Raw genomic sequence first — 21,614 nt, 5'->3', positions numbered from 1 at the left:
TTAGCAATTGCCACATTTTATGAAATCTAGCAAATGGATGTCAAAACTGCATTCCTTAATGGATTTATTAAAGAAGAGTTGTATATGATGCAACCAGAAGGTTTTGTCAATCCTAAAGGTGCTAACAAAATGTGCAAGCTCCAGCGATCCATCTATGGACTGGTGCAAGCATCTCGGAGTTGGAATATACGCTTTGATAAGTTGATCAAAGCATATAGTTTTATATGGACTTACGATGAAGCCTGTATTTACAATAAAGTGAGTGGGAGCACTACAGCCTTTCTGATTAGTATATGTGAGTGACATATTGTTGATCAGAAATGATGTAGAATTTTTCTGCAAAGCATAAATGAGTGTTTTAAAGGAGTTCTTTAAAAAGAAAAGACCTCAGTAAAAGGCTACTTATATATTGAGCATCAAGATCTATTGAGATAGATCAAGACGCTTGATAAGATTTTCAATGAGTACATACCTTGGCAAGATTTTTGAAATAGTTCAAAATGGAACAGTTAAAGAAAGAGTTCTTGCCTGTGTTGCAAAGGTATGAAATTGAGTAAGACTCAAATCCCGACCACAGCAGAAAATAGAAAGAGAATGAAAAGTCATTCCCTATGCCTCAGTCATAGGTTCTATAAAGTATGCTATGCTTTGTACCAGACCTATTGTATACCTTGCTCTGTATTTGGCAAGGGAGTACAATAGTGATCTAGGAGTAGATCACTGGACACTGGTCAAGAATATCCTTAGTAAGGACTAAGGAGATGTTTCTCGATTATGGAGGTGATAAAAGAGTTTGTTGTAAAAGTTACATCAGTGCAAACTTTTACACTGATCCAGATGACTCTAAGTCTCAATCTGGATACATATTGAAAGTGGGAGCGATTAGCTAGAGTAGCTCCGTACAGAGCATTGTAGACATAGAATATTTGCAAAATACATACGGCTCTGAATGTGACAGACCCGTTGACTAAGCTTCTCTCACGAGCAAAACATGATCACACCTTAGTACTCTTTGGATGTTAATCACATAGCGATGTGAACTAGATTATTGACTCTAGTAAACCCTTTGGGTGTTGGTCACATGATGATGTGAACTATGGGTGTTAATCATATACAGATATGAATATTGGTGTTAAATCACATGACGATGTGAACTAGATTATTGACTCTAGTGCAAGTGGGAGACTGAAGGAAATATGCCCTAGAGGCAATAATAAAGTTATTATTTATTTCCTTATAATCATGATAAATGTTTATTATTCATGCTAGAATTGTATTTACCAGAAACATAATACATGTGTGAATATATAGACAAACAAAGTGTCACTAGTATGCCTCTACTTGACTAGCTCGTTAATCAAAGATGGTTATGTTTCCTAACCATGAACAATGAGTTGTTATTTGATTAACGAGGTCACATCATTAGTAGAATGATCTGATTGACATGACCCATTCCATTAGCTTAGCACCCGATCGTTTAGTATGTTGCTATTGCTTTCTTCATGACTTATACATGTTCCTATGACTATGAGATTATGCAACTCCCGTTTACCGGAGGAACACTTTGGGTACTACCAAACGTCACAACGTAACTGGGTGATTATAAAGGAGTACTACAGGTGTCTCCAATGGTCGATGTTGGGTTGGCGTATTTCGAGATTAGGATTTGTCACTCCGATTGTCGGAGAGGTATCTCTGGGCCCTCTCGGTAATACACATCACATAAGCCTTGCAAGCATTACAACTAATATGTTAGTTGTGAGATGATGTATTACGGAACGAGTAAAGAGACTTGCCGGTAACGAGATTGAACTAGGTATTGGATACCGACGATCGAATCTCGGGCAAGTAACATACCGATGACAAAGGGAACAACGTATGTTGTTATGCGGTCTGACCGATAAAGATCTTCGTAGAATATGTAGGAGCCAATATGGGCATCCAGGTCCCGCTATTGGTTATTGACCAGAGACGTGTCTCGGTCATGTCTACATTGTTCTCGAACCCGTAGGGTCCGCACGCTTAAGGTTACGATGACAGTTATATTATGAGTTTACATGTTTTGATGTACCGAAGGAGTTCGAAGTCCCGGATGAGATCGGGGACATGACGAGGAGTCTCGAAATGGTCGAGACGTAAAGATTCATATATTGGATGATATGGTTAGGCCAAGGGGTCAAGCCCATGAGGCTTTAGGTCGGTGCAAAAGGAGTTTTGCGGAGGCCAGGGGGCCAAACGCCGGAGACCCTGGCGTCTGGCCCTGGGCCAGACGCCGAGGCCCATGGCGTCTGGGCCAGACGCCAAGGATTGTGGCGTTTGGTCCTGGAGTCCGAGTGGGACTCTTGCCTTTCGGGCAAAACCGACTTTGAGGAGGCTTTTGCTCCAAGTTTCGACCCCGGGGCTCAACATATAAATAGAGGGGCAGGGCTAGCACCAAAGGGACACAAGTTGATCCACGTGATCTATTCCTTAGCCGTGTGCGGCGCCCCCAGCCACCATATTCCTCGATAATACTGTAGCAGAGTTTAGGCGAAGCCCTGCTGCTGTAGTTCATCAAGATCGTCACCACGCCGTCATGCTGACGGAACTCTTCCCCGACACTTTGCTGGATCGGAGTCTGTGGATCGTCATCGAGCTGAACGTGTGCTCGAACTCGGAGGTGCCGTAGTTTCGGTGCTTGATCGGTTGGATCGAGAAGACGCACGACTACTTCCTCTACGTCGTGTCATCGCTTCCGCAGTCGGTCTACGTTGGGTATGTAGACAATACTCTCCCCTCGTTGCTATGCATCACATGATCTTGCGTGTGCGTAGGAAATTTTTTGAAATTACTACGAAACCCAACAGTTCCCACATCCTTTAGTCCATGCCACTCCATTGTTGAACTTATCTGAAATATACTAGATAAAAGTGTTAGTCCAACAAGAGATATGTTGACATTAATTACCAAAACCACCTAGGGAGCACTTGTGCTTTCAGTTATGTTGCCAACTCTTCCAGGAGGGTACCCTACTACACCGCCTTGGCTTGGACAGCTTCTTCCCGGTTCTGCAATACGCGTATGATACGTTGATTCTTTTCCGAGGGGATATGAAACAGGCATCTGTCATCAAGAGCATCCTCACCTCTTTTTCAGACTTCTTCGGGCTGACGATCAACTTTCACAAGAGCACGCTAGTACCTGTATCCATGGATGCGTGTGTAGCTGCTGAGATTGCCCAACTCCTCGGCTGTCCTATCTCTGCCTTTCCCTGCACCTACCTTGGGCTGCCGTTGTCTCTGCACAAGATTACACATGGCATGCTACTCCCTGTCATCCATAAGGTGGATCAGAGGCTCTCTAGATGGCTGGCTACTTTCCTGTCCATGGGTGGGAGGCTTACTCTCATCAATTCTGTTCTGGATGGCATCCCGAGTTATTTCATGTCCTGTTTCCCCTGGCCCAAGGAATCCATTGATGCTTTGGACAGTCTTCTGTGAGCCTTCTTATGGCAGGGCAAGAGCAAGGTCAAGGGGGGGGGGCAGTGCCTTGTGGCCTGGGACAAAGCTACTCTTCCTCGTACTAATGGGGGCTTGGGCATCCGCAACCTGTAGGCACACAACCAGGCCATGCTATGCAAGTTCGTCACCAATATTCTGCAAACTTCTGAGGTTCCCTGCTACAAATGGTTTGCTGAATAATAATGCAAGAACGCTATACCGCATAATAGTGGCAGCAGAGACACTACTATGTGGAGAGGGTTTAAGGAGTACATTCCGTTGGTAATCAACTCGTCCCACTGTGTGTTGGGCTCTGGTGACCTAGTCTCCTTTTGGCATGATCAGTGGCTCCAGGCTGGCAGGTTGAGGCGGATTTTCCCGGTGCTTTTTTCCTTCGCCAGAAGCCCATCTTGCTCTGTTCAGTCCCAATTCTGCCAAGGGTCATGGGTGGTGCAACTTCATCCAAATTTAACCCAAACAACCGCAGTGGAATCAATGGTCCTCAGTCAGCTTCTACAGGAGGTGGCTCCCAACAGTATGAATGAGGAAACTCGATCACCATCAGTGGCCTACTTTTGCAATCACATAAGCACTAGTTATTTCTATCAGCTACTCACTTTTCGAGGGGTCACATGCTCGGCCGAGGCATGGATATGGGATTCGTTGATTCCCTTCAAACATAGAACTTTCCTGTGGTTAGCTTTTTGGGGGTGGCTTAACACTCAGGATAACATGCTTAGGAAAGGTTGGTCTGCCATCGCCCCATTTGCTGATTGCGATACTTGCCCTGCTGTGGAGAGCATTGGTCACCTTGCACTACATTGCCGGGTTGCCTCGGTCCTCTGGAACAAGTTGATGCTGGGCGCATTGGCACACATCTTCTAACATTTTATCCTTTGTTGAGCAAGCAGGCAGGTGGCTACCTTGTACACGCAAATGGAATGTAGCTTTCGCTGCTTGCACCATCACTGCATGGCACGCCCGGAATGACAGAGTTTTTCATTCAAATATATGGTCTGAGGCATACTCCAAGTATATGCAGCTGATCTAATCCGTCTTTGGAGCAATAGGGAAAAAAAGCAGCAAGACAAGACTGACCTCCTTGCCTGGTGTAATCTAATTACTGGCTAAACAACCTTTGTGCTGTCTTTGTTGTTTCTCCTTACCTCTCTCCCACCTTTTCCCTTTCACTCCTTCTCTTCTGACCTTGCACCTGGGTGCATCTCACAAGTTTGATGTAACATGTTACTTTCACAGGCTTTTCAGCCTGTTTTGAAATATAAGGTAGGCCTTGAGCCACCTTTTCTTCCAAAAAAAATCTTTTCTTGGGGGGTTGATCCTACGATCTCACATACAAGGCATACTCTATTCTAGTCACCCTCGCCCTCCCAAATCCCCCACGCTTCTCTTGATCCTTGTTTGCGTCACCGTGAGATCTCCGTAGATGCTCCCTCACCCCCCCAAGCATGAAGAATAGGATCGCTCCTCTATGGTGGATGCCCGCTGTTTTTGTAGTTACAATGATGCGACACAGCGAAGACATGTGTTGCTTTGCTCTCCCGGTGTTGAGGAGGGGTGACATCCTTCTGCTTGCTAATGTTATGGATACCGGCGCCATCATTTTTGTCGGGTACTGCAACATCAACGCCTCAACATTGAACCGCTCACCATCGACCTGTAGCAACAATGCTAATGTGGTGGATGGGTTCCAACATCGATGTTGCTACAATCTCGACGGTTGTGACGGTGCTCAAGGTCCGCCATGTGTGTGGGGGCAACAATGCTGCATGAGAGACGACTGCAACAGGGGGCCGTGTTGCAATGAAGTGTGTAAATGTAATTTGCAACATCATCATGTTGCGGTCACAACATAGGGCGTGTTGCAACGGTATAAGAAAGTTCAAAACAGAGCACAACAAAGGTCGTGTTGCAAAGGGCTGAGGGCAACATGGTCGTTGTTGCAGAGGGATGCACCTAATGGGCGGAGATCGAACGTTTGTCGCGCTCACCATCTAATGGCCGCCCAGACGTCCGGTCTTATCCAAACATCATTCAGCCGATGCGCAAAGCCAACATAAATACTTAAAATGATATCTCTTACTAGTATATGGGAAAATTCACATTTTATATATTTGTGTCGCACCAAAAACACAAGATATGTTTATATGCACATTCTAATTTTAATATTTAATTGACTTGCAAAGTTTCAAGTTTATTTTTTAAAATAGAAATTTTGCATGAAATCTAAATAGTAAGCTACCACAACCATTGAGCGGTCGCGGGGCAAGCTCACTAGCCAAGTAGGTGAAGTCCCACTAAGGCTGGTCACAATGGGCAAGAACATAAGTTAGTAACTTCACACTTCCCTAGATTATGTTACTACCACCATAGTGGGTAGGAATATCTATGTAGTGTCATGCAACGATGTATTTATTAGGTTATAGACTCATTGTTTCTTGGAGTGTGTGATGTTCCGGTAACTTAGTTAGTTACCACAAGCACCTCTCTCTTCACTAAATACGTGCCACATAAGCAAAATTGTATTGGAGTGTGTGATGTTACTCCTAAGTTCCTCCCCACTGTGACCAGCCTAATAATGCACGGGCCATCACTCACTCTTTATTGAATTTTAAATGGGGGTGACTATACGTGAGTGGCCTAAAAATTATGAAGACTTGGGGCTTGTGCGCCTTCTTCCTCCCCTTCATTTCTCTTCTTGCACCGAACTGCCCTTTAACACCTATCTAACCATCGGCGCCCACCACGCACGGCCTAGCCGCTGCTTCCACCTTGTTGCTGCTGCCCGGTTCATCTCTCTAAACCCCACCCCACCCTTTTCGCGAGCCACCACCACCACCCTTCTTTTCCCATGCAGGCTAAAACAAAAATATTAACGATCTTAACAAGCTATTCATGAAACTAGATTATCGGGATCATCAAACATGCGAACAAGTTAAAAAATATTGGCTCGACTCAAAACGAGCGATCGTTAAGCCCATTGAACTTTGAGATTTTTGCTCATAGCCAGAAATGTAGGATTATCGTGGCTCTGCAGTCTATTATTTGAAGCAGACTTCTTGTTGGATGAAGGCAAACTCTATACAAGCATCAAATTAGGTGGGGGGGGGGGGGGGGGGGGATTGCACGGTGGAGGGGCATATGGGCCATCCCATAAGTCTGATTTTCGAGTGGGTGGTAGCCTATATGCTTCCCGATATTTTTCTTCAGTCTTGCTTTCATTTTTTTGTTTTATTTTTAGCTTGCCGATTTCTTCTGGTTTTCCTTTTTTTGTTCAGAGTTATTCTCCCCTTTTATTTTTATTTGCATTTCCCTTTTTTATTCTTATTTATTGTCTTATTTTTCTATTTTTAAACAAAATGTTTGTATATATAAACAATTTTCCAACACAAATGAACATTTTTTAAATACATAGTGAGCATCTTTTCATACATGGCAATTTTTTCATTAAAAACTGCATATTTTAATTTTCTAAAATTCTTAACTCACTTTTTAAAAGTGCACAACCATTTAATTTTAATTAATTATTTCAAAATAATTTTGTAAACAATGATCTTTTTTAATACATGACAATCATGAATATGTTTTGAAGTTGTGATGATTTAAATAAATAAATGAAAACCTTTGTTTAATTTTTAAATTTGTAAGACTCAAACATTTGTTTCAAACTCCAATATATTATGGGCAACACTACACGTCCATCGATGGATAATCTGAGAAGATCCACCACCTCAGGGCCCGTCAGATCTGGTCCATCCAAATGGCCTAGCCCTGTTCTTATTATCACAACAAAGTCAGTGTTGTAGAACCGTTCGCAATAGAGGTCATGTTGCAGAAATGTTCAATAGAGATTTTGTTGCAGACCATTTTCCCATCATCACTTTTTTGCAACATAGATGATGTTGCAGAAAGACTCCAGATCCAGATCCTGCAACATATGAGTTGTTGGGATGGGCAGACTGCAACAAGGGCTCAGTTGCAAAATCGCAAGAGACAATGCGAGGTGAGCCCTGCAGGACACGCGTCACACGGACGAGGCGACAGATGCCCACATCCGATCAGCCGACGGAAGCCAAGCGTTTCCCATATATTATTCTAAAAGTCGTGAATAGTTTTTCATTACATGAAGGTTTTTTAAAATTTTGTGAAGATTATGTTAATTACATATTGTTTATATAAAATACATGAACAACTGATAAATGACATGCAAATTTTTAGAGTTTGCTAAACATTTTTTCCATATCACATGAATAAGTATTTAATTTAACATTTCGAATTAGGTTTAAATTTGGAAAAGGAAATATATAGAAAACTAAAAAAAAAAGGAAAGATGAACGGAAACCGGTCCATCATGCGTACGCGACCGAGGCTGCTCATATTACAGGGCCAGCCTGCCCAAGTGACTGGGCCGATCAAGCCGGTCCACGAGGCATCCCTTCCGCTTCGTGTATGCCGCCGCGCCGACTCCGCCGCCGTGTGCGCCAAGTTCCTTCTCCCGTCGCATAACCAGTGCGTCCGCAAGCGGCAGCCCTTCTCCTCCAAAATTCCCCACCCGACCGCCGCCGCGACTCGATCTCCGCCTCCGGCGCGCACCAGAACTTCGGGACGAGCCCGCATCGCCGCTCTCGTTCCCGGCCCGCACCTCCCCTACGCCGCCCTCGACCTCGATCTCCCTCCCGGAGCTCCTCCCCGACCACCTCCCCGGAGCTCGTTCTCTGCCCTCCCAAGGTGAGCATGGGTTTTTTTTTAGAGAACTCAAGGTGAGCATGTGCTGGATGTGGATGTGTGTGCAATTCGGCTGTGGCTGTGTGTGCTTTGGGCTGTGGATGTTCATGCTGGTGGATGTGTGTGATGTAATGTTCCTGCTAGCCTAACATGTGTGCTAATGACAACAAGAACTACGACACCGCTATGTTTATGATATCAACAACATAAAACTGCTATCTACATGACAGCGACACCATAAAACACGAACAATTTTGTTTATGTTCATAAAACAGTCATGTCCACCTATTTTGTTATGTGTGTGTATGACAGCACTTCTATCATGCGAGCATTTGTTTAGGTTTGCCATGTCCACATTTTTGTTATGTATACAAGAGCACTCGCATGTTATGTCCACTTCATAAATCTACCGCGCGCCACGCCTCACAGAGAAAAATCACGCTTGTAGCCATGACGGTGGATAAGGAGGTCGCCGGGGGTGGCAAGGTGCAGCAGGCGGAGCCGGAGCCGGAGCCAGAACCGGCTGCCGAGGCGTTGACGTTTGCGGAGCTGGGCATCTGCCCCGAGCTGGTGGAGGCGTGTGACGCCATGGGGTGGAAGCAGCCCACGAAGATCCAGGCGGGGGCCATGCCCTACGCTCTCAAAGGTACCAGCATCATCTTCAGCCATGTATATGTGCAATTTTGATGGTCGCGGATTGTTGATATATTCGAGTTCGGTTTTGGGTGCAGGCAGGGACCTGATTGGTCTGGGACAGACGGGGTCGGGGAAGACAGGTGCCTTTGCGCTGCCGATTATCCAGGCGCTGATCGAGCACCCCCAGCCCTTCTTCGCCTGCGTCATGTTGCCCACGAGGTCAACTTCTTATTTTCCTTTCTCCTTGTGGCACATTTTCTTCTCGCTAGCTTGTGTCTGTGTGGGAGCTTACCGTGCGGCTGTGGTGGTTCAGGGAGCTAGCGATTCAGATTGCGGAGCAGTTCGAGGCGTTGGGGTCAGCGATTGGCTTGGTTTGCTCAGTGGTAAGTGGTGTTGATACAACTGACTCTTTATTTGTTTCTGATATGAATTATTTTCCGACTACTAATTGGATGCACATACTGGAACATGCTACATGTCCTTGTGCGGATCATACTTCTCATTTAACTAACTGTTGTAATTGCTGGTTGTGAATTGTTGGCTACTCCCTTTGGTTTGGTTAGCTTGAGGGTACTAAAGTGTGGCGAAGCCAAAGCACAGTGAAACATGGTTGTATCTATAGTTTTAAAGATATAGTTTTAAAGATCATAATTTCATTGCATCAGCTTGTTGCTATACGAGCCCATACCGACAATTTCAATGTTTGTTGATGACCTTTCTCCTCCACTACGACAAGACTGCTTCACTATTCTCTTTGATATTGGTTACTTCTGCTTAATATAATTTGATGAAATTTGCTGTCTTCTATTGCATTAAGATGTTTCTTGGTGACCATGCTACTAACTCAAATCAAGTATCCGTCATCATGCATGAGACTATATATTGAGTTACATGAATCATTTTCAGTTGAGATATTTTCCCTTTTCCAGCTTGTTGGAGGAGTTGACCGGATGCAGCAAGTGTTATCCATTGCAAAACGTCCACATATTGTGGTGAGTATTCTCTACCCAATCCTAACCTAAGACAATATATGTTCAGGATACTTTGTGCTTTGAAACTGCAAGCAAGGTTGAATATGTAGGACATACATGTTGATTTGCTCGGGCAAAAATCCACACTCAACCATCAACACAGATCCTTTTAATCCTGGAGCATAAAAGCTCTGACACCAGTATTAGCATGTATTAACTCTTTGGACTTTAAAGACCCTTTCGGCCAACCGGAACCTTCTCCAATTAGCCAGCTTATTGGGCCTTTTAACTTAGCTTACCATCTCTAGTAATTATGTTTGTGAATACACTTCAGGGATTTATTGATCGATAATATACCTGAAGTTAATATACTCCTTCCATTCCAAAATATAATGCATATAGTTTTTTTCCTAACTCCTAAGTCCAACTTTGTCAAGTTTGACAGTTTTTAGATTTTTTTAACAGATACCATATCTATATGCACTATATTTTGGAATAGAGGGAGTATTATAAGCACTTTTAGTTTTGAAAGCCACTGTGATGACAAGTGCTACCTTATAAGACCCAAGATGCGTCATTTCACTGAATTTTGTATATGTGGCTTATGGAGTCTAGCAGACATGGGACTTGGGTGTGCAAGATAAGGCCAAGACCTTCCATCGCAGACAAAAAGAGCTTTTGTTCTCTTCCATGACATTGGAAAACTGTCTATATCAGAACTTAGCTTGTTTTATGTATCATTTCCTCCAAAATGCAGGTTGGAACTCCTGGCCGTCTTTTGGACCATTTGAAAGATACAAAAGGTTTTAGCCTAACTAAACTGAAATACTTGGTACGCATTCTTTGCTTTGTACCCTTTTTTTAATTTACATTATCCTGCTGTTGCATTTATACCTAGATCATTCTGATTGTTGGATGTCAGGTACATGATTTTGGTAAGTTGAATTTTCACTTTTGACAGTTGAAAAATCATATCTAGTTGTTACAGATAGAACCTGCATTATAGAACGGAGTAATGTGCAATGTGTAATATAGAAAGGTGGCTTCTCACAAAACCTTCCTCACCTGTTAAAGTGGAAACTTACATTTTCCAGGCACTGCTATCCTGAAGCTTGCTATCCATGTGCCAGAGCCATGAGTTGGTTGCGAGATCTTATGGGTTTCACCTCTAGCCTACCCCAACTTGTTTGGGACTAAAGGCTTTGTTGTTGTTGTTGTTGTTGTTGTTAATTACTTAAAGCCTGTTTTGTCAAACTGAACCACCCCAACGTATGCGTTATGAACTAGCAATACATAAATGAATCAGTAGTCGTTTTCCATATGCTTGACTTGTTGTTGTAATAGTTACTTAGTTGTAAGTAGAAGCAATGTACTGTAGTTACTGATCATAATATATGTGGTGGTTAAGCTCTTCGGAACTTTCATTGTCAACTATTTCTTGACATAACTAGCGCATACCTCCACAATTTGGATAAACTATACCAACTAATTTAATCCCGGATGCTTTTATTTTGACGTGTGCTCAATCTTCTGGTTTTCTAGGTACTTGATGAAGCTGATAAATTACTTAATTTGGAGTTCAAGGAATCACTTGATGAGATTCTGAATGTCATTCCTAAAGAAAGGATAACTTACCTTTTTTCAGCCACAATGACCAAAAAGGTTGGTGGATACTCGGGAAGTTCTTTTAATGGTTTTCTGATTCAGTGAACCACACGAACTAAAACATCAATAATCTGCCATTGTTGTATTTATCAGATTGATGTGGCCTTGTTTACCGCTTTGTTTGGTGATTACACTGCGAAGTCTTGAGATATACTGCAAAAGTTGACAGTTTGTGATATAATCGCACTGATTCTGCTGAACTGAGCATCTCTATGTATTTCTAGGACTACTACTTGAACTTGCTCTTCCAAGTTGCAGCAATGATGTTTCTAGTCATGACTCATGAATATCCTTATTTTTCTAATTGGTGCTTCACGGCTTTGCTACCTATGTGTTTTTGTTTGACTGAATGCAGAATAGCTTACGGGTTTTCTTTGCAGGTAAGCAAACTGCAACGTGCTTGTCTCAGAAACCCTGTCAAGGTAACCATTCTTCTTTGTAGTTTAGGCATTCAATAAGCAGCAAAACGTTAATAGAAGAGGACCTTTTGCGGAGCCCTCTTACTCTTACTAATAGAATAGGAGGTTTTTTGGGGAACAGGTGGAAGTATCCTCCAAATATTCTACAGTGGACACACTTAAAGAAGAGTGGTATTTCGTTCCTGCAGATTACAAGGTTAGTTCTCGCACTTATTAATATAATAATGTATTTAAGAAGTGCAAAGTCCCGTTTATTTTTCTCAATACCAGGACCTGTGTGATAAATTGCAGGCCTGCGTTATCTCTTTGGACTTCTTTTAACAGAAAAATCGCAGTACTGATTAAGCCCGTTTTGAAACCCTTGGACCGAGATTCTCCTACATTTAATAAACAATCCTGATAAAGAATGCCGATGCTTATACCCTTGACTTCAGGAGATTAGTTTAATTACATACATGTTCTGTTTTTTTTTTTGAAGCCCGGACCGTAGAGCAATTGTTCTATGGTAATTTTCTATTAAAAATTGTGAGTAAGTTACAAGGAGAAAGGGGAAAAAAGGAGAAAAGGAAAGAAAAAACAGAAAGAACAATACATGTTCTGTTTTGAGATTATATTTCTCTATTCACCATCAGTGGTTGGAGTACTGATTTCCCTTTATTGTTTGTTTGTCATTTTCGGTTTCAGGATTGTTATCTTGTTCATGTTCTGAATAAGTTACCAGGGAGCATGACCATGATCTTCGTGCGGACCTGTGAGACAACAAGACTCCTTGCTCTCACTTTAAGGAATCTTGGTTTTAAAGCTCTCTCTATCAGTGGCCAGATGAGTCAGGTTTTCTTTCTTAACTTTTCTTAACAAAAGTATTTGATTTCACCATTCACACATTAGGCAGCCTTTTGAGGAGATACAAGTGAGCTCCATCTTGGACATGTTAGTTTTCCCACCACAAATAATTAAACTTTTTCTTCTCTTTATCAGGACAAAAGACTAGGCGCTTTAAACAAGTTCAAAGCAAAGGAATTCAACATCCTTATCTGCACCGACGTGGCGAGCCGCGGTCTTGACATTCAAGGAGTTGATGTGGTTATGAATTATGATATTCCAATGAATTCTAAGGTTTTCTATCTCATTCAACGCATATTGCCTTTATTGTCGAGAAGATCGTGCATTTGTGTTGTCATTGATTCTAAATCTTATACCGCACCAAATGCAGGATTATGTACATCGGGTCGGTAGGACTGCGCGTGCAGGGCAATCGGGTTATGCTGTATCTTTTGTGAATCAGTACGAGAGTCTGTGGTTTAAGATGATCGAGGCGCTCCTCGGTAATAGTTTCCCTTGTTGCTTGTCTCCCTTGCACACATAACTGGAGATTTCTTTCTGAAGTCATCACCTATTTTCGCAGGAAAGGAAATTCTTGTACGGACGGCAGACGCCGATGAGATCCTGATACTTCGTGAGCATATATCCGATTCAAAGAGGATTGCACTGACGGTATGTACTCCACGTAGCAATCAATTTAAAGTGCCCACAATCGTCTTCCGTAAGTGCTGTGGCAGCTGCACCGACGCCAGTTAACATTGATTTGTTATTATCTGACAGAAACTGAAGGAGGACGGTGGTCACAAGAAGAGGAGGAAAGCGGAGGACGAGGATGAAGAAGAGGAGGAAGCTCCAAGAGGTCGCCGAAAACCGAGGTCTTTCAAGAAATCAAAAGGGCGGCGATAGCATCTTGCCTCGAACAGTGTTACAATCCGTATATATATGAGATACCACTCCACCTTGCAAAGGCTAGTTATCAAAGTTTTCTCCGTAGTTCGTCAGATGCAGCAGCCATATTAGTCCCTTCAGTGCTATCTGTGTTAGAAAGTCAGGACACTCTGAGCGATAGCTATTTCTCTGCTTGACACAAGATTTTACATCTATGCTATATGAAGATTTCACTTTTACATCAAACTCGTCCAATTATGGATGAAACTCTGTCTACAGACTGGTTACTGGTTACCCTGCAATCTTGTTTCTCTGTACGCCAAATGGAGCGCCACGCGGAGTCGGTTCTTTGCCGCTGGCGATGTCGAAAATGGCTTTTAGATGGAGGGATCGCTGCTTCTGAGCGCGCGAGCGACGTCGCCGGCGACGGTGAGGCAGGAGGAGAGCCAGCCGAGGAGCACCACCCACACGGTCTCGGCCAGGCGCGCCTCCATCCTCCATGGCACCATCGCATCCAAGAACACACGACCGAGAGGCACCTCCCTTCTGCAAGCATGGCCCGAAATAAAGGCCCAGAACTTCCAACGGGGAGAAGAAAATGAAGAGAACTGAAGAGAGTAAGCTTACCCTGATGATGCTGTGATGCAGAAGCTTCTCCCTGTTAGCCTGATGAGATGGAAGCTGAAGGAATTGGTGTTGGGAGTTGGGATCCTGCAGGTAGACGAGAAGAAATAGTTTGACGGAAGATGCTGTAGCCATCAGGCATCAGCCCATCACCCATCCCTTTCAGCTTTTCAATCCGTGGCAACAAATATCTTCCGGTCTTTCTGTTATAATATCAAGCTCTAGGCGCCGTACACTGCCACCGAAAGCTCGGCGGCTGCTCAGGGCGTGTACCAACCAGTCATCCCAGATGCTTAGTCAGGGGAAAGATCTTAGAGCTACAGTATCTCCTACCAAAAATTCCAACCCATAGGCGTGGTCGCGTGGAAAGTGACAGTGAATAACCTGAAATATCTGGTATTGTAGTATTTAAGAAAACACCGATATGTCAAGTAAACATCCGAATTAAAATGTAAATGCCTAAATGGATGGGGAAAATATCCCAATTTGTTTGCCTTAAAAAATATACAACCAATTTATTTTCAGTAATGCTAACTAGCGAACGTTTGCTGGGGGTGGGGGCGGGGTGGGGAGTCCCAGCCTACCTCACCGTGGATGCCGGGGTCACCTACTCGACCCGGCCGCCCAATTGGCAGCCTGCACAAGCGCCGCCGCACAGCCTCCTCTCTGAACGGCGCGCCCAGGCCATCCCTTGCGCGCAGCTGCAAGCTGCCGCCCGGTTCGTCCGCTGTCCAGCGCTAGCATCTCGCAGGCCGTTGCGCCATGCTCGGCGGCACCATGACTCCGCCGTTGCGCTGGCCGAGCAGCTCCGCCGCCGCCGCTTCCCATAGCACGACACGGCCACCCAATTTACCTCCCTCAATTCTAGTCGTGAGGGCCTCCTTCTCCAAATCTGGCAAAGGTAACAGCTGTGAACTCTGCATCAATGTCGTCGTTGTTCAATGACTCGGACAACGTGAAGCTGGAGGACAGAAGGAGTGGAAGCGTCCTCCTACTCGGACAGTGCGGGGGAGAGGGAACATGGGGTGGCGCTGGTCTTCGCCGGTGGCCGGCGGTGGAGCTAGTCGGGACGGGGTACGAGGGGACGGCAGCGGGGATGCGTGTTGAGATGTGGGGTCGGGTGGGGAGGAACTGAATAGAGAGAAAGAGATGTGATTGGTTTAGTGCCCATGCTGACATGGCAGCTGACTAGGCGCTGACTAGCCAGTCAACCATTGAAAACCAGCCAAAAAAATGATTTGAGGTGAAGAGTGTTGGTTTTTGTCCGACTTTGAAAGTTCAGGGTAGCAAAACAGACAGTTTTGAAGTTCAAAGTTGTACATTATACTTCGGTGGTAGTTCAGGGTTGTAATATGAACTTCTTTCAAAAATAAATACAAATACCCCTATAACATATATATCAAGTTATCGACACGCTGACTCGGGGACACAGAGCCGCAACGGCGACTTACGGCGTAGGCCGAGGCCATCCGCCTCCGTCATGTCCACCTCGACGACGCCCTCAGGCAGAGACCAGTCGAAGTGGTAGCAGAGCTGCACGAGCGCCATTTGCAGGAAGGGGAGGCTGTACGAGACGCCCGGGCACATCCTCCGGCCAGCCCCGAACGGCAGAAACTCGTAGCTGCTCCCCTTGAAATCGACGGAGCTGTCCGCAAACCGCTCGGGCTTGAACTCCTCTGCGTCGTCTCCCCAGTACCTCGGATCTCTCCCGATGGCCCAGGCATTCACGATGACACGCGAGCCCGCCGGAATCACGTACCCGTCGAGCTCGCACGCGTGGATGCTCTCCCGTGGGACCAGGAGCGGCGCCGGCGGGTGCAGCCGGAGGTTCTCTTTGATGACGAGCTTCAGGTAGGGGAGGTTGCCTGAATCAATGTCGCGCTCGCCGATGGCCGTCCTGCCGGGAAACGCCTCCCGGAGCTCGCGCTGCAGCTTGTCCATCACCCTCGGGCTCCGCATCAGCTCCGCCATGCCCCAGTCCAGCGACGACGATATCGTGCCGGTCCCGGCCACGAACATGTCGACTATGACGCCCTTGATGCTGTTGGTGCTCAGGTGGTGCAGCCCGCTTTTCTCCTGCAGGCCGATGAGCACGTCGACGAGGTTCTCCTCGACGGCGGCCGACGCGCCGCCGCTCCTGGCCTTGTCCTGCCGGACACATTTCCTCTCTTCTATGACCTCGTCCAGGCTTGAGTCGATCGTCCCGTGGACGTCCTCCAAGGCGCGGCGCATGCCGGTCGCCCTGGCGAGCACGGACCGCCATGCCGGGAAGAGGTCGGGGATTTTGAAGCCGCTGGCGAGCGTGACCCCGGTCTTGACCGCCGACAGGAACTCACGTGCGTTCCTCTGCTTGTTCCCGAAGGACGCGCGGGAGATGATGCTGATCGCTAGCCCGGAGAAAATCGCGGTGACGTCCACCGGCGTCGATGGCCCGACCCCATGGATGTCTCGTACCTGATTCCTCACCTGTACATGGACAACAGGTAGCAGAGTATATTAGTTCTCTGTGATGGATGTCACTTGTCACACGCTCAGCAGTCAGCACCGTCTGCTTAATTTATTTCTTCCCACGTTTGAACGAGACTGAAGCATCTGTCTGAACTTGTCTGATACGTACGTCACACTAGATCTTTTTCCACTTGTCTTTTACTTTGCGCCCGGTCGTTAGTACTTCCTTCATTCCGAAATGGAGTATAGTGCATATTTTGTTTTCAAAAGTCAACATGTCTCCTTCAAAGAAAAAGTCAACATGTCTATGTTTGATCAAGTTTAAGAAAAAAAAAATATCAGCATCCTCAATACAAAATTAGTATCCTTACATTATTTGTATATTTTTTATTTAATATTTTACATGTTGATACTTTATTCCAAAAACTTAGTTAAACAAACACTTTTTTGACTTTCAAAAATGTAAATATGGACTACATTGAGAAATGGTGGGAGTACCAAGTTAATAATCGCACCCGAGCAATCGTTATTGTTGACTTGTAGCACCCAGATTTTGTAGTTCGAGAGATTGTCTATCGAGGCATTTTCCTTTTTAATCTCCTATCTAGCACCATGATTTGTACTCCCTCTGTTTTTATTTAGTTCGCATATATTTTTTTTGAATTTTTTTAGTTCGCATGTTAGTTTTGGTCAAAGTCAAGCTTTACCAACTTTGACCAAGTTTATAAACAAAAATATTAAGATATACAATAACAAATGAACAACATTAGATTTATAAATGAATGTACTTTCACATCGTGTAGATTTGTTATGATAAATGTCTATATTGTTTTTTATAAACTTGGTCAAACTTTACGAAGTTTGACTTCGGTCAACTCTAATATGCAGAGTAAATAAAAACGGAGGGAGAACTATTTTCTGTATTCCAATCCAAATTAACTAAAGTCCTAGTTTTATCCTTAGTCAAACATATTAAATTTGATGAAGTCTACTGAAAAGTGCGCCAATGTTTACAACACCAAATTAATTTTATTAGATTTATCAACCTATTTAATAAGTTTTCACACATGTGCTATCAAAAAACAATCCATGCAATATGGCTTAACAACACTTGCAAATAACCATGTGGCACACATTGTAATAAGCAACTCAAACTTGATGAAAACAACACCTGCAAAGAAACTTCATCTAAATGTTTTCTCATGTGAAAATAACCTTAAAGGCATGTGCTGGTGAAAATATTCTCTTGACTTAATCTTAAGATTATTTGCACCAAAGAGAACCGTTAGATGGTGTCAACCTTCTCTTCTAAATTTGCTTTTTTGTTGTTGCATGGTAAAAGGGTCCAGAAAGGATTCCGTATTATGTATCCAAAGCATTTTTTTCGGAGCTAAAACATACATATGTAGTCCGGGTGCGTACAGAACTGGCAGAAAAGCAAGATCAAAACTACCCCTCAGTTTGCGTTTATTTTCAAAAGTCAAACTTGTACTTGTTTGATACAGTTTTTAGGAAAAAATATCAATATATACAATATCAAATTTGTATACTTTAATCCATCATACAAAATATTTGCATATTTTGTATTAGGTATTGATATTTTACTCTGTATAATCTTGGTCAAACTTATAAATGTTTATTTTTCATAAATATTGAATGCTTATTTTTCATAAAAACTGATGCACTTATGTTCTACTCCCCGTTTCTGAATATAAGCGTTTTTAGTGATTTCAATACGAACTATGTACAGATCTATATAAACGTATTTTAGAGTGTAGATTCACTCATATTGCTCCCTATATTCAGGAACGGACAGAGTGAAACGGAGGAAATAATTCGTAGCTAGTGGGGCGCGTGCTGCGTGCATGCATGTGTATGCGATTATTTGGTGAAGATCGGGTGACGTACGTACCTCTTGCTCCCGGATGTGGCGGAAGGAAAGGACGCGGCTCGGGCTGAGTATCTCGGCGGCGCAGAGCTGCCGGAGCTTGCGCCAGTAGGTGCCGGAGGGCGAGAAGAGGATGTCGGCGTAGCTGTAGAGGACGACCTCGCCGACGAGGAGCTTGGGGCGGGTGGCGAAGCTGGCGTCGTGCGTCCTGAGCACCTCGCGGGCCATCTCCCTCGACGACACCACCACGAGAGGGGTCTGCCCGAGCTGGAGCATCATGAGCGGGCCGTGCACGGCCGCCAGGTCCCGGAGGGCGCGGTGCGGGAGCACGTTCAGGAGGTGGTGCATGCTGCCGATGACCGGCAGCCTCCACGGGCCCGGCGGCGTCCTCGGTCTCGGCCGGACGCGGAGCTTGAGGACCTGGAGCAGCACCACCGCGACGACGGAGAGTAGGATGGACTGGTACAGGAGGTCGGCCATGGCCCCGGCCGGTCACTCTGGCCTTCCGTCTAGGGCTGGAACTGTTTAGCTTGTTGCCTAGCCTAGCTGCACTTGGACAGTTGGACTTGATCGAGCTGCTCTGCGTGCACCGATGGTGTCTGGGCATGCAGGGTGTATCCGGCCGCTATATATCTTCTGCCGTGGCCAGCTCACCGGTCTCTGATCTCAAGTGCTCTCGCTTCGCATTGGCACGACTTCGTCCATCACCCGCTAATATTGACTTTCTGTGTGCTTGTTCTTCGCGATTCGAGCTAGCTAGCCTTTTCAATCAAGCAAGGTCCATTTGAATTTTGATTAAGACCTTGCACCACGAGTACACGCTATAGCAGCCGCCACCCCTCCCAGGAGATCTAGGGTTCCCACACCCCATCACCCTTCGTCGTCTTGTGCCGGTTACGCCGATGGGGAGTGCGGAGAAGCCACAATTAATCTACCGGTGGGAGCTGTAGTTTTTCTCTTTCTTGGAGCTTCAAGTTGTTCTTTGATGTTCCTCACTTTGACCCTTCCGACGGTGCTGACGCGGATGTTTAGGCGCTGTTCGGTATCACTCCGCTCCACGACTTCGGAGCGGAGTTGACGGAGCTGCAATTTAAAATGGCGGAGTTATGGTTTCGCTGCTCTGTAGGTTCCGGGAATGGGTGATTACCGAACAAGGCCTTAATAATGGCCCCCTCCGGCTTCTTTTACGTTCCAACTGCTCGGAGACATTGGGTCTTGTGACGAGATCGGATGAGGAGGTAGGTCTTTGTTGTCCATCGCTTCATTTTTTTCGGGCGATGATATCGGCGATGCGCAATAAGATCTCCCCCAACTCTTCCCGACTTTGGCGATGCGTGCATTGTGGATCAAGCAACTAGATCGAATGAACATGGTTGTCTTTCCCTGTGTGGTCAATGTAGGGGGAGTTGAATCTGTCCTCTTTGGGCAAGTGGTTCTTTAGCACGCTAGCGCCAATTTTAATATTCCGTTGATTCAGGCGGGTGTGTAAGTGTGATCAACCCGACATCTTCTTCTCCGAGAGCATCTCTAACAACCACCCAATGAGCGGCGCGCTAAAATTTAGTTTGCAGTGCGCCGATCGTCTGGTTTGGCGCGGCGGGGAGCGCTGGCTCCAACAGACGCAGTAAAATGCAGCGCGCTCATAGCACCAGCAGGCGCGCTAAAATGCAGCGTGCGCTCTCGCACAAACACTTTTTTTAACGGTGCATACATATTTTTTTGTTCATAGATAACTATACATAGTTCATAGCATAGATAAAAAATGATACAAAGATATTTTACATAGCTCATAGCATAGAGATAAAGAACTACGATGCAACTAGATAAAAAAACTACGGTGCAACTAGAAACTACTCCCAGACGTCCTCATCATCATCATCATCATCCTCGGTGGTGTTGTCTGAGGTATCGAGCCAGATGTCTTTCCAACGGTCATCATCGGGGGAGAAGATCGACGTCCCGCCTGCCTCGACGATATCACACTGCAATATGGCCAGTGCCTTGCGCCGACGCCTGTTGGCACGCTCCACGCGGCGCGTTGCCGTCCTCTCCGCTCAGAAGGCGTTCTAGGCGGTGACGTCCTCCGGGTGGCACCGGCGCCACTCCGCCATGGCTCGCTCGTCCTCCTCGGTGATGAGGAGGCGGCGCTGCAGCCGACGGTGGTCCTCACGGTCTTGGTCTGTAATCCGACGAGGCGGAGGGGCGATGCGCTGCGCCTGCTCGCGCGTGTAGACGCCGTGGAAGTTCAACTGTGCGCGAGGCCTCCCTAGACGCCACGCCCCCGTGTCATACGTGCGGGCGGCCTCGTGCGCGGTCTCGAACGTGCCGAGGCCGAGGCGGACGTCGCCGGACCGGATCTCGGCGTAGTAGGCGCCGGAGGGGCACAGGCGAACGCCGCGGTAGCCAGATGATCCCCGGCGGCGCGGCGGCATGGTGGCGCGATGGTGGCGGGGCGTTGAAGCGGCGAGGAAGCGGCAAGAAAGTGGTGGAAGCGACAAGGAGGTAGGGAAATGCGCGCGTGGCAGTGTTGTGACGCCCCGAGACCGACGCTTCAAACGCCTTCCATGTTCTTCATTGTCGCCATGTGTTTTATTTGTTTGTTGCATTCATCGTCGCATCATTCGCATTGTAAAACTTGCATTCGTTCGTCGTTGCCGCTTCTTCCCTTGCCTTCGTCACCCTCTCTCTGACCGCTTTGTCTTCATTGGCCTTTCGTCAAAACCCTCGCGCGCATCCGAAACTTCCCGGACCCAATTCGGGCAGTCATCACCGTTGGATCCAGATCATCCCTAAATCATTATCGGTTTCTCGTTGGACTCTTCTAAGCTATTTATTCTCGACCGTTCGATTTTAATCGAAGGTTCCAAAATAGCTCTAACAAAAATCCAATGCTATAAGTAGCAGCCTAACCCTAGCCCTGTTCGATCGATCCATCTAATCCTCCTGCCGCCACCACCCATGTTTCTCGGGAGCTTGTCCCTTCGCCAACCAAATCTTCCCCTCGGGATCCCCTCCCGATCCAGCCCACCAA

At 45.8% G+C, this 21,614-nt stretch overlaps 2 protein-coding genes and 1 long non-coding RNA gene across 3 annotated transcripts; 1 reads left to right on the top strand and 2 right to left on the bottom strand.

Moving 5' to 3' along the window:
- Window positions 1–7,928: 7,928 nt before the first annotated feature.
- On the top strand, window positions 7,929–13,751 carry LOC123133805 (DEAD-box ATP-dependent RNA helicase 10). The gene is made up of 14 exons (XM_044553213.1): window positions 7,929–8,225; window positions 8,652–8,868; window positions 8,954–9,077; window positions 9,172–9,241; window positions 9,788–9,850; window positions 10,587–10,661; window positions 11,372–11,491; window positions 11,875–11,916; window positions 12,035–12,109; window positions 12,598–12,744; window positions 12,892–13,029; window positions 13,127–13,238; window positions 13,319–13,407; window positions 13,516–13,751. The coding sequence occupies exons 2-14, from the start codon at window positions 8,673–8,675 to the stop codon at window positions 13,639–13,641; spliced, it is 1,377 nt and encodes a 458-aa protein (XP_044409148.1). The 5' UTR covers window positions 7,929–8,225; window positions 8,652–8,672; the 3' UTR covers window positions 13,642–13,751.
- Window positions 13,709–14,534, bottom strand: LOC123133806 (uncharacterized). Its single transcript, XR_006465393.1, has 2 exons — window positions 14,251–14,534; window positions 13,709–14,169 (listed from the first exon to the last, which is right to left on the bottom strand). It is a non-coding gene; the product is annotated as an uncharacterized lncRNA (long non-coding RNA).
- A 1,117-nt stretch (window positions 14,535–15,651) lies between these two features.
- LOC123138995 (premnaspirodiene oxygenase-like) lies at window positions 15,652–19,063 on the bottom strand. Its single transcript, XM_044558831.1, has 2 exons — window positions 18,608–19,063; window positions 15,652–16,713 (listed from the first exon to the last, which is right to left on the bottom strand). Exons 1-2 carry the CDS (start codon window positions 19,061–19,063, stop codon window positions 15,652–15,654), a joined length of 1,518 nt encoding a protein of 505 aa, XP_044414766.1.
- Between the last annotated feature and the right edge of the window lie 2,551 nt (window positions 19,064–21,614).

The sequence above is a fragment of the Triticum aestivum genome, chromosome 6B, assembly GCF_018294505.1.
Source record: "Triticum aestivum cultivar Chinese Spring chromosome 6B, IWGSC CS RefSeq v2.1, whole genome shotgun sequence".
Taxonomy (NCBI): Eukaryota; Viridiplantae; Streptophyta; class Magnoliopsida; order Poales; family Poaceae; genus Triticum; species Triticum aestivum.
The sequence above is the reverse complement of the archived record's forward strand: the minus strand, read 5'-3'. Positions and strand labels throughout refer to the sequence as shown.

Excerpts from the sequence above, each read along its gene's own strand:
- LOC123133805 (XM_044553213.1), top strand. The coding sequence starts at position 8,673 with ATGACGGTGGATAAGGAGGTCGCCGGGGGTGGCAAGGTGCAGCAGGCG. Across the intron at positions 10,662-11,371 it reads TAACTAAACTGAAATACTTG|GTACTTGATGAAGCTGATAA; the intron begins GTACGCATTCTT and ends CTGGTTTTCTAG. Across the intron at positions 11,492-11,874 it reads CAGCCACAATGACCAAAAAG|GTAAGCAAACTGCAACGTGC; the intron begins GTTGGTGGATAC and ends TTTTCTTTGCAG.
- LOC123138995 (XM_044558831.1), bottom strand. The coding sequence starts at position 19,063 with ATGGCCGACCTCCTGTACCAGTCCATCCTACTCTCCGTCGTCGCGGTG. Across the intron at positions 16,714-18,607 it reads GCCACATCCGGGAGCAAGAG|GTGAGGAATCAGGTACGAGA; the intron begins GTACGTACGTCA and ends GTCCATGTACAG.